Raw genomic sequence first — 16,318 nt, 5'->3', positions numbered from 1 at the left:
TAAGCCTAATTTTATTAAGTGACTCCAATAAGGTAGAGCACCACACTCACCTGGGGCTCAAACCGCGGTGCTTGTTTTTCTTTGGCTGTCTTTTCTTTCTCAGAAGACTTTTCTTTGCCTTTCCTTGTTTTAGAAGTCCCTGAAGACTTTTGTCCCTCACTAATAGTATGGGAATCTGGGCTTCCCAAGGTAATTGATTCCTCATGTTTCTCTGCTTGAGCTAGAGGGACAAAATGAAAACCATTAAATCATGACATGAGAATAAAATAATTTCTTGTGGGAACAAGGGAAGCAAGTCTGGGAAAAATGGTTATATTTCTTTCTCTTCTCTTTTCATTTCTTTCCTTTCTGAATAAGAAAATAAACAGATTCTGCATGGCTCTGTTTTTTTTTTTTTTAAAATGAGATACAATTCATATACCATAAAATGCACCATTTTAAAGTGTACACATTAATGGGTTTTAGCACATTTACAAAGCTGTGCACTCTCTAATTCGTTTCAAATCTGGAAGTCTTTTATTTCAGTTTCTTGCCTATTTGCCCTGACTAGTTTTTTTTTTTTTAGTACCTTCAGTACAATACGATATTAAATAGAAGTGGTGAGAGTGACCATTCTTGTCTTATTCTGGATCTTAGGGGGAAAGCTTTAGCCTTTTGCCTTTAACTATGATGTTAATTGTGAGATTTCTGTAGATGCTGTTTATCAAGTTAAGTAAATTTACTTCTATTTCTAATTTGTTGAGTACTTTGTTGGATTTTGTGAAATACTTTTTCTGTATCTATTGAGATAGTTGTATTTTTTTTTCTTTATTCTATTAATGTGATGTATTACAATAAAGGATTTTTGAATGTTAAACCAACCTTGCATTACTAGGATAAATTCTACTAGGTCATGGTGTATATACCTTTTTATATGCTCTGGTTTTGGTTTGCTACTATTCAGTTGAGGATTTTTTGCATATATATTCAGGAAGGATATTGTTCTGTAGTGTTCTCTCCTTGTTATAAATTTTTCTTATTCTGATTATCAGGGTAATATTGGCCTTATAGAATGCATCTGGGAATGTTCTCTCCTCTTCTATTATTCAGAATAGTTAGGGAAGGATTGGTGTTAGTTCTTCTTTAAGCTTTCTGTAGAATTAATCCATGAAGCCATCTGGTCCTGGGCTTTTCTTTGTGAAAGATTTGTCAATACATAATTTAATCTCTTTATTTCGTACAGATCTACTGAAATTTTTTATTTCTTTTTGAGTAAGTTTTAGTAATTTGCATCCTTATATTAATTTGTCCATTTCATCTAGGTCATCTGATTGGTTGGCATACCATTATTCATACTATCGAGCCTCTGGACTGCCAGAAGAATGAACAAATCCATCTTGGAGGAACTGCAGCCAGAATGCTCCTTAAAAACAAGACTGATGAGATTTCATCTCACTTACTTTGGACAGGTTATCAGGAAAAACCAATTGCTAGGAAAGGACATCATGTCTGGTAAAGTAGAAGGTCAGCAAAAATGAGGGAGGGAAACCTTCTATGAGATGGATTAACACAGTGGCTGCAACAACGTACTCAAACACACCAGCAGGCATGCAGATGGCACAGGATTGGGCAACGTCTCATTTTGTTATACATAACGTTGTCGTGAGTTGTAGCTGACACCATGGCAAATAACAGCAATTCACCCCATTAGCCAAGTAAAACGGTAATTGTAAAGAATCCAATCTTATTGATTAGTTGATGCCCTGTTATTAGCTGCTTTCAAATTGGAGGCAGATCACCCTAAAAAGCTTCAGAGGGACTTTGAGCACCATCATTTTACAAGAGCTAGTGCCCTGAAAGTCTCCTTTGGTGCAACTTGTCCTTTTGTCAACAGTCCCAGCTGCTGAGAAGTGTGGTGCTGTGGAAAATCCTTTGGTCAAATAATCACATGACTTGGATGTGAGTCTTGGCTAGCTACTGGATAGGGTAACTTTCTTTGAGCCCATGTTTCCTCCTCTACATAATGGAGATATTAATGCCATAACCACAGGGCTTAAAATAATAAAAAAAAAATAATAGAACATTTAAAATAGGATTATACTTAGTATCATACTCCCCGTGTTTTTAAGATGCTTAACAAATGTCAAATGAGGCTGAATCACAAGTTGGCCCATTGAGGAAACCACTGATGGTTCATGAATCTGGAGGCTGATATTGACCGGAGAAGAGGAGGCAGTTAGTAAAACAGACAGCTGATAAATCTCGGGCCAAGATGTAACAGCAGAAAAGCTGAAGTCACCCACCCAAGGATTCATCTTAAAGGATGTGAAAGGGTAGGACTTAAATGAGCTTTTATTTTTAATTCCAAGTGGAATTTCCTAAGGGTACAGTATAATCTTTGGTGGACCAAAAAAAAAAAAAAAAAAAAAATACCTATAAAAATTACAGGAATGCAATTTCATTTTCAGGATTACACTTCAGTGCTTAGATTTTTATATCCAGAAAATACAAATTGATTGTAGTCACGTAATTTCTAAACTGGAATACTTGTTTAGGGCAAAGTAAACATTCATTAAGTACAATTAGACTTCATAAAAGTATAATGTATACAGGAAAATCACTTTTAATATACAAATATGTCTAATAGGGGTCCCTGGAGGGTGCAAATGGCTAAGTGCTGGACTAGCAACCGAAATCACCCAGAGATGCCTCAGAAGACAGGCCTGGTGATCTGCTTCTGAAAGGTCACAACCCTGAAAACCTTATGGAACAGTTCTACTCTGTACACACGAGGTCACCTTGAGTCGGGGTCAGCTCTGTGGCAGCTAACAATATTTCTAAAAATGTTTGGTGCCTTCAAAGACCTTGAATTGGGTACACTATGCATTCATAATACTGAGTAACAAACAATATAACCTTAGAATTATGCTAAGAAAATAATGTCATAATTCTGCTAATAAAATTGAATGGGACTTGAAGCCAAATACTTTTGAGAATGATAAAGTTTATATAATAGATTATAACTTTAGAACACCGAAGGTCAGCAACATAAAAATGCAACATGCTGGCAAAAGGAATTTGAAATAACAACGTTGATAATTATATACGGTGGCGAATGATCAGTACTAAGTACTACCTGCTCAAGATTCTCCAGTTTTGTATTACAGTAAGTGCAAAACAGTTAAGTATGCAATTTTTACTGAAATCTGGTTGTTGAAATACACTGAAGGTGGCACTGTTGCCTCAGGTTAATCAGAGGCTAAGCTTCCTAAAAATTTATAACAGAAATATTCCAGGTTTTACACAGCTATATTTCAGGTCTTATTTTTATTCCAGGTTATAAAGATGTGAACTTTGGGAAAAAATAAAATTATTTTATTTTGCATACATATTGACTGTTAACTTTAAATGAGTAAGTAGGGGCAACATTTCCAATGAATTTGGGGTGTATATTAAATTTTAAATTTGGTCACCAGTATACTTAATGTAGCATCTGAAGAAGGAAAAAAAATTGACTAATTTCTTCTTAAGTATATTTTATATTTTAAAGTAAGTTAAGGTAATAACTAGATGACATTAATAATTAATTTTTCTAAAATATTAATACCCATAAAGATAGTTTGTAGGTTTTCAGTTCTAAATAGCTGAAACATAGAAATAGATGTATTGGTATGTTTTGATTTCATGAAGCTGACATTCTAAAAATCCACATTTATAAACATAACATTAAAGATTGATTATTCCAAATTCAAAAGTACTTGACTTTCAAAAAGATTGTTCAACATATTCTTTCAAATAGAAAATTGTCCTAGTTCGTTTTAAATACAGTTCAATTCCGGTTTTCTTTGCTGTTCCTTTTCGACAAGAAATGTACTTATACAATGCAAGGTATAATTTCATTTCAGCAGCTGCTCAGTCATACATAAAATTGTCAAATATGATGTCAAAATGCACACATACAATTATTCCTGAAGACTTATTTTCTAGTTGGAATACATAATAACAATAAGTCCATTTTTTGAGTGCTACGAGGTTCTAGGAACTTTCTATGTGTTATCTTAAATCTTCACAACAACCTTGAAATATAGGAATTATTATTCTAATCTATAGGTGATAAATAACCGAGGTTCAGGTCGTTGAATCTAGGGTATCCTAGCCACTATAACCCAGTTGCTGTCGAGTCCAGTCTGACTCATAGAGACCCATGTGCATAAGTGTAGAACTGTGCTCCCCGGGGTTTTGAATGGCTGATTTTTCAAAAGGAGATCATCAGGCCTTCCTTCCGAGGCATCGCTGGGTAAACTCGAACCTCCAACTTTTTGGTTAGCAGCTGATTGTGTTAACTGTTTGCACTACCCCGGGACTTCTTAGCCACTCTACTATGCAGTCAGAATTGACTCAATGGCATTAGTCAGTCATACTCTGCAGTATTCTCCTATCTAATAACTTCCTTTTTAAAAACTTAATTTCTATTATTAACTTTGTACCATTGCCCAGCTTTATATATTTACATTATTCTATTTCATGACTAATACTACTCTGTTCATTTTGGATGTTACCTATTTTTAGTTTTCTCAGAATTTTAAAATGTATATTTTAATATACCTCAGCTTATTCAATGTGATCATTTGCTATAGCTGTTCATTTACTGAAATTCTTCCGTGTTGGACAGCTTTTTTTTTTATTTTTATTGTGCTTTAAGTGAAAGTTTACAAATCAAGTCAGTCTATCATAAAAAAATTTATATACACCTTGCTATATACTCCTAATTGCTCTCTCCCTAATGAGACAGCCCGCTTCTTGCCTCCACTCTCTCTTTCATGTCCATTCCGCCAGCTTCTAAGCCCCTCTGCCCTCTCATCTCCCCTCCAGATAGGAGATGCCAACATAGTCTCAAGTGTCTACTTGATCCAAGAAGCTCATTCTTCACCAGCATCTTTTTCTATCCCATTGTCCAGTCCAATCCCTGTCTAAAGAGTTGGCTTTGGGAATAGTTCCTGTCCTGGGCTAACAGAAGGTCTGGGGGCCATGACCACTGGGGTCCTTCCAGTCTCAGTCAGACCATTAAGTGTGGTCTTTTTACGAGAATTTGGGGTCTGCATCCCACTGCTGTCCTGCTTCCTCAGGGGCTCTCTATTGTGTTCCCTGTCAGGGCGGTCATTGGTTGTAGCCTGGCACCATCTAGTTCTTCTGGTCTCAGGCTGATGTAGTCTCGGATTTATGCAGCCCTTTCTGTCTCTTGGGCTCGTAATTATCTTGTATCATTGGTATTCTTCATTCTCCTTTGTTCCAGGTGGGTTGACACCACTTGATACATCTTAGATGGCCGCTTGCTATTGATTAAGACCCCAGATGCCGCTCTCCAAAGTGGGATGCAGAATGTTTTCTTAATAGATTTTATTATGCCAATTGACTTAGATGCCCCCCGAAACCATGGTCCCCAAACCCCTGCCTCTGCAACACTGGCCTTCGAAACATTCAGTTTATTCAGGAAACTTCTTTGCTTTTGGTTTAGTCCAGTTGTGCTGACCTCTACTGTATCGTGTGCTGTCTTTCCCTTCACCTAGAGTAGTTCTTATTTACTATCTAATTAGTGAATATTCCTCCCCCTCCTCCCTCCCTCCCTTCTCTCTTAGCCATCAAAGAATATTTTCTTCTTTGTTTAAACTATTTCTCTAGTTCTTATAATAATAGTGGTCTTACACAATATTTGTCCTTTTGCAACTAATTTCACTCAGCATAATTCCTTCCAGATTCCTCCATGTTATGAAATGTTTCACAGATTCATCACTGTTCTTTATCAATGCATAGTATTCCATTGTGTGAATATACCATAATTTATCCATTCATCCATCGATGGGCACCTTGTTTGCTTCCATCTTTTTGCTATTGTAAACAGCACTGCAATGAACATGGGTGTGCATATATCTATTCGTGTAAAGGCTCTTATTTCTCTAAGATATATTCCAAGGAGTTGGATTGCTGGATTGTATGTTAGTTCTATTTTTAGCTTTTTAAGGAAGCGCCAAATCGATTTCCAAAGTGGTTGTACCATTTTACATTCCAACCAGCTATGTATAAGTGTTCCAGTCTCTCCACGACCTCTCCAACATATATTATTTTGTGTTTTTTGGATTAATGCCAGCCTTGTTGGAATGAGATGGAATCTCATTGTAGTTTTGATTTGCATTCTGTAATAGCTAATGATCGTGAGCATTTCCTCATGTATCTGTTAGCTACCTGAATGTCTTCTTTAGTGAAGTGTCTGTTCATATCTTTTGCCCATTTTTTAATTGGGTTATTTGTCCTTTTGTAGTTGAGTTTTTGCAGTATCAGGTAGATTGTAGAGATCAGGCGCTGATCGGAAATGTCATAGCTAAAAAACTTTTTCCCAGTCTGTAGCTAATCTTTCGGTGTTGAACAATTTTGATGTTGGACAGTTTGAAGTTGAGAAACTTAAAGGATCTTAAGGAAAAACATAATAAAGTCCTTGTGCTTGACTATCAACCTAGAGGTTTGTGCCTCAAATCCACCTGGGGCACTGTGGAAGAAAGACCTGGTGACTGTTTACATGAAGGTTACAGCAAAGAAAATCCTAGGAGCAGTTCTATTCTATAACACATGAGGTCGCTATGAGTGGGGACTTACTCGATGGCAATGAGCTTTTTGTTTGTTTTTTTTGGAAAATAAAGTAATAAAGGCAGATTCCTATATAAAAACATTTATCAGGGATATAATAAAGATATGAAATTGGTGCTGCTGTATATTATAGTTTTGTTTTTTTTTTTTTTTTCCCATTCAAAAGCCGTTGCTGGATATCCCAGCTGCGCCATAACTAGTTGTGTGACCTTGGGCAAGTTCCTTAAACTGTCTGTGCTTCAATTTCCTCATCTGAAAAATGACAATAGTTACAATACCTACCTGGTCGCTTTATTGTGAGGATTAATGTGTCAGTGCATGTGAAGCCCCTGAAATGCCTTTGACACAAACATTAGCATTACTAAACTCCAAAACCAAACCCATTGCCTTCGAGTAGATTCCAACTCATAGCAAGCCTATAGGACAGAGTAGATCTCCCCCATAGGGCTTCCAAAGCTATATTTATGGAAGCAGACTGCCATCTCTTTCTCCCACAGAGTGGCTGGTAGGTTCAAACTGCCAACCTTTCAGTTAGCAGCTGAGCGATTTAACCAGGGCTCCTTACCACCATTACTAAAACCAAACAAAACTAAATCTGGGGCCATCGAGTCAATTCCGAATCATAGCAACCCTAGAGGACAGAGTAGGACTGTCCCATAGGGTTTCCAAGGGGTGCCTGGTGGATTCAAACTGCCAATTTTTGCTTAGCAGCCATAGCTCTTAACCACTATGCCACCATTACTATTATAGCTATATTACTTGCTAGAAAGTCTTTAAACTGCTTACATTGTTTGTGGAAAGATTCTGACTTAGGTTAAAATTTCACCCAGTTCTTTCCTAGTTGTGTAACTGTAGACAAATTATTTGCCATGTCTAAGCATCATTTTTCATCCTGTAAAATCAGGATACTAATAACTAGCCCCCAGAGTTTTTGTGAGAATTGGGAATAATGCATGAAAAGTACTGAGTAGCATTAAGAGGTATATAATAACAGCCCCCAAAAATCATAATTACAATAATTAAACTTCTGGGTCTCTCCAAAATTTCTTTTTTGTTTACAAAATAAAGTAAATAGTATGATTAAAATAGTATGTGCTCATTTAAAACTTCTGATTTATACATTTTAAGCTTTATATTTAAATTTGTTTTTAGATACTGAAAATATAGATGAGAAAGTAAAATTACTAATAATTCCAGCACCCAGAAACAACCACTTAACATGTTGGTATGTGCTCTGTATACCTTATCTGTGTGTATCCCTTTTCTTCTCCCACCCATTCATATATTTTTGAAGAGAAGTGGCGGTTTAGGGTCTCCAATGCCTAATGCTCTGAAGTCCTAATGTTAATGGGTTTTTGTGAAGTAAAAAAAAAAGAGGGAAAACATTTCTGAATTCTCCCTCCCTACCACTCCTTTTTTTTTACCACTGTTGGCCTCAGAGGGGAAGAGGTTTTTTTTTTTACCACTCTTTTTTTTTTTTACCACTGTTGGCCTCAGAGGGGAAGAGGCATGGCCTTGAACAGTCAAACATGTGCATACAGCTTTTCTATTGTTTCATTCCTCCTGTTTCTCTGACAGGAATCAGCCCCTCTTTGCTGCACCTGATGTCTGATGGTGATGCTCTGAGTCAGGTCTGTCCAGGAAAGCCTGCTGCTTATCTTCAGAGACACAGTCTCCTTCTCACCATGTCTACTTGCAACGCAAAGGTTGATTTCTCATGTTTGGTATTTATCAAGATTTCATTATATATACTATTTTACCTACCTCCTCCATTTCTAAGTGTCCATTTATTCTTTTTCTAAATATCCCAATTTATATAAATTTACATTATATGTACACAAAACATAATTCTGATTATTGAAGATAATATACTCAGAAATTAAAGTATGTATGTATATATTTGACTAGACGGCAACATGTAAAAAATTGGCAGAGCAGCACTTAAGAAAATACCTCATGGGGGGAGGGTGTGGTTGGCAAACAAATGCAGAAAACGTGCTTTATTTGTGTAAATATATGATAATACTTAAAATATAAATAATCTTAAATACTTGAGTATTTTTCTTCCACCTTTTCAGACATTAGACATCTACTCTGGAGAATTTGGAAGAAAGTAGCACCAGTCACTATTCCAGGAGCATTGTGCTATGCTGTGAAAACTGTCTTTGTCTGAGAAGTTTAAAATGTGTTCACAGGTAAAACCATTAAAAACCCACTGCTGTCAAGTCGATTCCGACTCATATAGTGACCCTACAGGACACAGTAGAACTGACCCATAGAGTTTCCAAAGAACACAAATTTCCACTTTTACCATTGTGTTCTTGTAAATCTTATTGGAACATTATTTAGAAACAGGTTGTACCTGTGAGTAAGATCTCTAACTGAATTCTGTAAGATTGTTTCTGTAGTTTTCTATTATGACCTACACTGCGATTATTCTGTCCCATGGATCTGGGTTCACCTTTATAGTTGCTATAAACAATATGAGCATGCCTATTTTGAGCTTATAGAGAAAGGCATAACTTACAAATCAGAAGTATAAAAAGCTAAGAGCCTACACAGGCAAAAATTGGGGGTCAATTCCCACTATCTGATCTAATAAAACCCTTGGTACCTAGTACCGTAATGTACAATCTACTATCAATTGTCCCTAAAGAGCAATAAATAAAAAAAAAGAGAATAGCTTTGCCAAACACCACACAAACAAGCACAAACAAATCTATGCTGTTCCGTTATTATTTTGTTATATTTCCATAAAGCTGTGAAAATTTTACTTATAGACCTTTACCATAAAAGATTTAACTCAATTTGTATTAATCACATACTACGTCTCTACTTCTTTCTTTACAGGAGGGGGACACAAAACCACAAAATGATTTGTACCATCCATTATTCCAAGCAGTTTTCCACTGATTTATAGACAAAAAGAGAAATATTTTAAGGCCCAGTATGGGCTAAGAGATCTTGATTTTCCTAGGACCACAGAGGAGGTAGAGATACGGCAATGGGCGACACGAGGGACACTGGAAGTGACAGCCCTAGAGGAAAAAAATAAAGACACAAAGGGAAAATGTTGGCATGCCAAGAAGAAAGTGAATAAAATTAATACAAATTAATAGATTTTCCCCACTTATTTTCTGTTAGGACTTTGGGGATGTGGTGTAGGTGGTAGATTTCAAAATACATGAGGCACTCAAATTCACAGCTACAGATAAACCATATGGCCGAGTTAGGTGGGCTCGGGAAGCCTTACGGGGGCTATTCATAGCTGAGAATCCAGAGAAGATGACAAGGCCGAAGCACTGGCTTGAGGAGCACACCAGAAGGGCAGTGACATCTGACACCAACTGCCTTTTCAACCACAGTGAGAGAGTCAAAGGACTTTCAGGTTGAGCATGGCCAGGAAGTTTTCAGCTCCTTATGACATTTATTCTCAGAATAATTGTGTTCTCTTCTGGTAGACAAGAATTCTAGATGAAGGCATGTGTGCTCAATCCGGAAACCCTGGTGGCATAGTGGTTAAGTGCTACAGCTGCTAACCAAAGGGTCAGCAGTTCGAATCTACCAGGGGCTCCTTGGAAACTCTATGAGGCAGTTCTACTCTGTCCTATAGGGTCGCTATCAGTCAGAATAGACTCGACGGCACTGGGTTTCTGGATGCTCAATCCTTCAGTTATTCTCAGTGGTGCTGGGTGGTGGGGGTGTTGGCAGTGGGAAGGGAGGCTGAGGTAGAATGAAGACATGGAGAACGCATGACAGCGTACCTGCCTTTGGGGTTTTACGAATATCCCTGTTAAGCAGTTGTTGTTAGCTGCCACTGAGTCAACCCCCAACTCATAGTGACCCTATGCACAATGGAATGAAATTCTGCCCAGTCCTGCACCATTCCCATGATGATTGTGGATAGGACCCTTGTGATCCATAGGGTTCTTTCTGGCTGATTTTTGGAAGTAGGTCTCCAGGCCTTTCTTCCTAGCCCGTCTTAGTCTGGAAGCTCTGCTGAAATCTGCTCAGCATCACAGCAGCACACAAGTGTCCACCGACGGATGGGTGGTGGCTGTGCTGGAGGTACCTTAGCTGAGAATCAAACCCAGGTCTCCCACATAGGAGGCAGAATTCTACCACTGAGCCACTATTGTCCCTCTGTTAATTACGCAGTAACACAGCCTGTTCAAAAAATAATTTTCAAGCACCTGAGTGCCTGCTCTGAAGATTAAACACATGCACAGGAAAGAGGCAGCAGCCCTGTGGCTCAAGTGCTACCACTTTCTTTTCCTGTGTCTATGCTACACATTGATAGAAGGTCACGACACTTTCTTGCAGAGACTGAACACTGCCTCAGGATCTTTTCAGCACAGCAAGCCGGGAACGTATTACAATGTATGCATACTTGCTGTTCCTGGCATAGCACACATGCATTCATTCAATATATGTTTACTAACCTCTCCCACTCTGATTCCAGTGACCAAAGGTGTGGCTAACACCCTGTCCCTGCCCAAGTGGAACAAGGGCATCGGGGAGGCTGACAAAGGCCTCCACAGAGTGAGACCACTTGGTAGGAAAACATACCCATTACATGAGAAAGGCAATGGGAACCCTTGGTGTCATTTATTTTTATAGTTTTTCTTTGAATTTTATGTCCTGCACAAGAATCTGTCTCTTCTACTAAAGGTGAAACGCAGTTGTAATAGTTTCCTCCTTGCTTCTGTAATAAACGAACCTCTATTGATTCCCTCCCAGTTAGGTCCATGCAGATAATCCAAGCAAGCAAACACACCTGGCCAAGCTGGCACAGGCTCTCTAATGGAAAATACCTTCACCCTGACAGATGAGAACTTTGTTCTCTAATCACATTCCTCCAAAGCAAATTGTCATCCAGGGCACAACAGCACAGTCATCTTGAGCCTCAGTGTCCATTCATCCCTGCCTCACCCCAAACCACAGCTGACATGCCTAATTTTATCCCTAGAATTCTTGACAAGCTCTCTTCCAGAAAAGCATTTGACTAGGTGGTATTTCTGGTAAGTAAAAGCCATTTAAAATTATGTATATGTATACAGAGAGAAAGAATGAGAGAAAGAGGCATACTTCAGGGTAGAAAATAACGTACCCACAGATTTTGAAAACTGTTACTACCTTATAGTTGGGAGACAGGCATTTTTGTGTGTGTCCTATGAATGAGACAGTGGAAGACTTGTTGTTAGGTGCCATCGAGCTGGTTCAGACTTATAGCGACCCTATGCACAACAGAACGAAACACTGCCCTGTTGCCCCATCCTACGCCATCCTTAAAATCTTTATTATGCTTGAGCTCATTGTTGCAGCCACTGTGTCAATCCACCTCACTGAGGGTCTTCAACTTTTCCACTGACCCTGTACTTTGCCAAGCATGATATCTTTGTCCAGGGACTGATCCGTCCTGACAACATGTCCAAAGTTTGTAAGACGCGGTCTCGCCGTCCTTGCTTCTAAGGAGCATTCTGGTTGTACTTCTAAGACAGATTCGTTCGTTCTTTTGGCAGTCCATGGTATATTCACCAACACCACAATTCAAAGGCGTCAATTCTTCTTTGGTCTTCCATATTCACTGTTCAGCTTTCACATGAATATGATGCGATTGAAAATACCATGGCTTGGGTCAGGCGCAACTTAGTAGTCTTCAAGGTGACATCTTTGTTCTTCAACACTTTAAAGAGGTCCTTTGCAGCAGATTTACCCAATGCAATGTGTCTTTTGATTTCTTGACTGCTGCTTCCATTGCTGTTGATTGTGGATCCAAGTAAAATGAAATCCTTGACAACTTCAATCTTTTCTCTGTTTATCATGATGTTGCTCACTGGTCCAGTTGTGAAGATTTTTCTTTTCTTTATGTTGAGCGTAGTGGTTAAGTGCTACAGCTCTTACCCAAGAGGTCAGCAGTTCAAATCCGCCAGGAGGTCCTTGGAAACTCTACAGGGAACTTCTACTCTGTCCTATAGGGTCATTATGAGTTGGAATCAACTCAATGGCAGTGGGTTTGGTTTTTTTTTTTTTTTTTTTTTGGTTTTTATGTTGAGGTGCAATCCATACTGAAGGCTATGGTCTTTGATCTTCATTAGTAAGTGCCTCAAGTCTTTTTCACTTTCAGCAAGCAAAGTTGTGTCATCTACATATTGTAGGTTGTTAATGAGTCTTCCTCCAATCCTGATGCCCCGTTCTTCTTCATATAGTCCAGCTTCTCGTATTATTTGCTCAGCATACAGATTGAATAAGCATGGTGAAAGAATACAACCCTGACACACACCTTTCCTGACTTTAAACCAATCAGTATCCCCTTGTTCTGTCTGAACAACTGCCTCTTGGTCTATGTAAAAGTTCCTCCTGAGCACAATTAAGTGTTCTGGAATTCCCATTCTTCGCAATGTTATCCGTAATTTGTTATGATCCACACAGTCGAATGCCTTTGCATAGTCAATGAAACACAGGTAAACAACCTTCTGGTATTCTCTGCTTTCAGCCAGGATCCATCTGACATCAGTAATGAATATCCCCGGTTCCACACCCTCTTCTGAAACCAGCCTGAATTTCTGGCAGTTCCCTGTCAATATACTGCTACAACCGTTTTTGAATGAACTTCAGCAAAATTTTGCTTGCGTGTGATATTAATGATATTGTTCTATAATTTCCACATTCGATTGGATCACCTTTCTTGGGAATAGGCCTAAATATGGATCTCTTCCAGTCAGTTGGCCAGGAAGCTGTCTTCCATATTTCTTGGCATAGATGAGTGAGCATCTCCAGCACTGTATCTGTTTGTTGAAACATCTCAATTGATATTCCATCAATTCCTGGAGCCTTGTTTTTTGCCAATGCCTTCAGAGAAGCTTGGACTTCTTCCTTCAGTACCATCAGTTCCTGATCATATGCTACATCTTGAAATGGTTGAACATCGACTAATTCTTTTTGGTATAATGACTCTGTGTATTCCTTCCATCTTCTTTTGATGCTTCCTGCATCGTTTAATATTTTCCCCATAGACTCCTTCACTATTGCAACTCGAGGCTTAAATTTTTTCTTCAGTTCTTTCAGCTTGAGAAACACTGACCGTGTTCTTCCCTTTTGGTTTTCTATCTCCAGCTCTTTGCACATGTCATTATAATACTTTACCTTGTCTTCTCGAGCTGCCCTTTGAAATCTTCTGTTCAGTTCTTTTCCTTCATCAATTCTTCCTTTTGCTTTAGCTGCTCGACGCTCAAGAGCAAGTTTCAGAGTCTCCTCTGACATCCATCTTGGTCTTTTCTTTCTTTTTTGTCTTTTCAATGACCTCTTGCTTTCTTCATGGATGATGTCCTTGATGTCATTCCACAACTCACCTGGTCTTCGGTCACTAGTGTTCAATGCGTCAAAACTATTCTTGAGATGGTCTGTAAATTCAGGTGGGATATACTCAAGGTCATATTTTGGCTCTCGTGGACTTGCTCTGATTTTCTTCAGTTTCAGTTTGAACTTGCATATGAGTAATTGATGGTCTGTTGCACAGTTGGCCCTTGGCCTTGTTCTGACTGATGATATTGAGCTTTTCCATCGTCTGTTTCCACAGATGTTGTCAATTTGATTTCTGTGTGTTCCATCTGGCGAGGTCCATGTGTATAGTCGCCATTTATGTTAGTGAAAGAAGGTATTTGCAATGAAGAAGTCGTTGGTCTTGCAAAATTCTATCATTTGATCTCCAGCATTGTTTCTATCACCAAGGCCATATTTTTCAACTACTGATTCTTCTTCTTTGTTTCCAACTTTCTCATTCCAATCACCAGTAATTATCAATGCATGTTGATTGCATGTTTGATCAATTTCAGACTGCAGCATCTGATAAAAATCTTCTATTTCTTCTTCTTTGGCCCTAGTGGTTGGTGCATAAATTTGAATAATAGTCATATTAACTGGTCTTCCTTGTAGGCGTGTGGATATTATCCTATCACTGACAGCGTTGTACTTCAGGATAGATCTTGAAATGTTCTTTTTGACGATGAATGCAACACCATTCCTCTTCAAGTTGTCATTCCCAGCATAGTAGACTATATGATTGTCCGATTCAAAATGGCCAATACCAGTCCATTTCAGCTCACTAATGCCTAGGATATCAATGTTTATGTGTTCCATTTCATTTTTGATGATTTCCAATTTTCCTAGATTCATACTTTGTACATTCCAGGTTCCAATTCTTAATGCATGTTTACAGCTGTTTCTTGTCATTTTGAGTCGTGCCACATCAGCAAATGAAGGTCCTGAAAGCTTTACTTTATCCACGTCATTAAGGTTGACTCTACTTTGAGGAGGCAGCTCTTCCCCAGTCATCTTTTGAGTACCTTCCAACCTGGGGGCTCATCCTCCAGCACTATATCAGACAATGTTCCGCTGCTATTCACAAGGTTTTCACTGGCTAATGCTTTTCAGAAATAGACTGCCGGGTCCTTCTTCGTAGTCTTAGTCTGGAAGCTCAGCTGAAACCTGTCCTCCATGGGTGACCCTTCTGGTATCTGAGTACCGGTGGCACAGCTTCTAGCATCACAGCAACACGCAAGTCCCCACAGTATGACAAACTGACAGACACGTTGTGGAAGACTTAGTATGAGGAAAAATACCTCTATGTGGTTTCAAAAAAAAGACCTAAAGTATAACTCTTCTTAGGGAAAAACAAGAGAGGCCTCTGATAATTAAGGTCAAGAGTTCCAGTGATAATGCAAATTACCCCTGCAGTTGTCTGGGGAACCCAAATGGCAGAATGGCCTAACAGTTCAAATATCCTACTCAGGCTGGTGATTAGAAGGCACTGAGGATAGGACAGGTAGGCTGCCAGGGTTGCAGAGGGCAGATAAAGTGAAAGAAGGAGAAAAAGGAGATATGGTTAGTAGGCAAGATAGGCTACATATGGATGGGTTTGTGTTTTATTTCTTGATCATGTATTCAATTAGTGTCTTAGAAGAATTTCTCTCTATATGTTCAGTACCAGTAAACCAGTTGCTCTAGAAGTCAATTCTGACTCATGGCAACCCCATGTGTGTCACAGTAGAGCTGTGCTCCATTATGTTTACAGTGGCTGATTTTTTTGGAAGTAGATCACCAGGTCTTTTTTCAGAGGTGTCTCTGGAAAATTTGAACTCCGAAACTTGGTTAACAGCTGAATTCCTTAACCTTTCCCACCACCTAGGGACTATATGTTCAGTTATATATATTTTATATAGAGCCCAGTAAATACAGAAGGGCTAACAAGAGATCTAGGAATCCCACTGAACAAAAATGCTTAAATCCTCATTTTGAAAAATAAACAAAAAAAGCCTTTAACCCCATATCCCCAAATAGCTCATTTTTCTACCACTCTTCCTTCCCTTCACAGTCAATTTTTGTATGAGGCCTCCCTTCTTCCCTCCCTCCCTCTCTTCCTGTCCAGTGAGGGGTGAATGTTTTACAACATTGAGTTAAGAGAATTTTTCACACATACACAACATCTGAAAGAAGAATACACAGGGCACATGTATATTCTCCTCCTAGAGTCAATTATTGTTAACATTTTGCCATGTATGGTTGTCCTATTATTTTTTGTTAGGTGCTGTTGGGTCTGTTCCGACTCACGTACAACAGAACGAAATACTGACCGGTCTCACACCATCCTCACAATCATTGCTATGTTTGAGTCCATTGTTCGAGCCACTATGTCAATCCA

The 16,318-nt window shown here is 38.7% G+C and overlaps 1 protein-coding gene across 1 annotated transcript in view; it reads right to left on the bottom strand.

The window, feature by feature from the left end:
* Window positions 1-16,318, bottom strand: part of ADGB (androglobin) — a 227,648-nt gene that overhangs the window by 22,157 nt on the left and 189,173 nt on the right. The window contains exon 30 of the mRNA XM_023550601.2: window positions 51-220. Within this exon, the coding sequence (XP_023406369.2) occupies window positions 51-220 (170 nt within the window). The remainder of the gene's footprint in view (window positions 1-50; window positions 221-16,318) is intronic.

Source organism: Loxodonta africana, chromosome 1, assembly GCF_030014295.1.
Source record: "Loxodonta africana isolate mLoxAfr1 chromosome 1, mLoxAfr1.hap2, whole genome shotgun sequence".
Classification (NCBI taxonomy): domain Eukaryota; kingdom Metazoa; phylum Chordata; class Mammalia; order Proboscidea; family Elephantidae; genus Loxodonta; species Loxodonta africana.
Note: the sequence above shows the minus strand (reverse complement) of the source record. Positions and strands in the feature narration are given on the sequence as shown.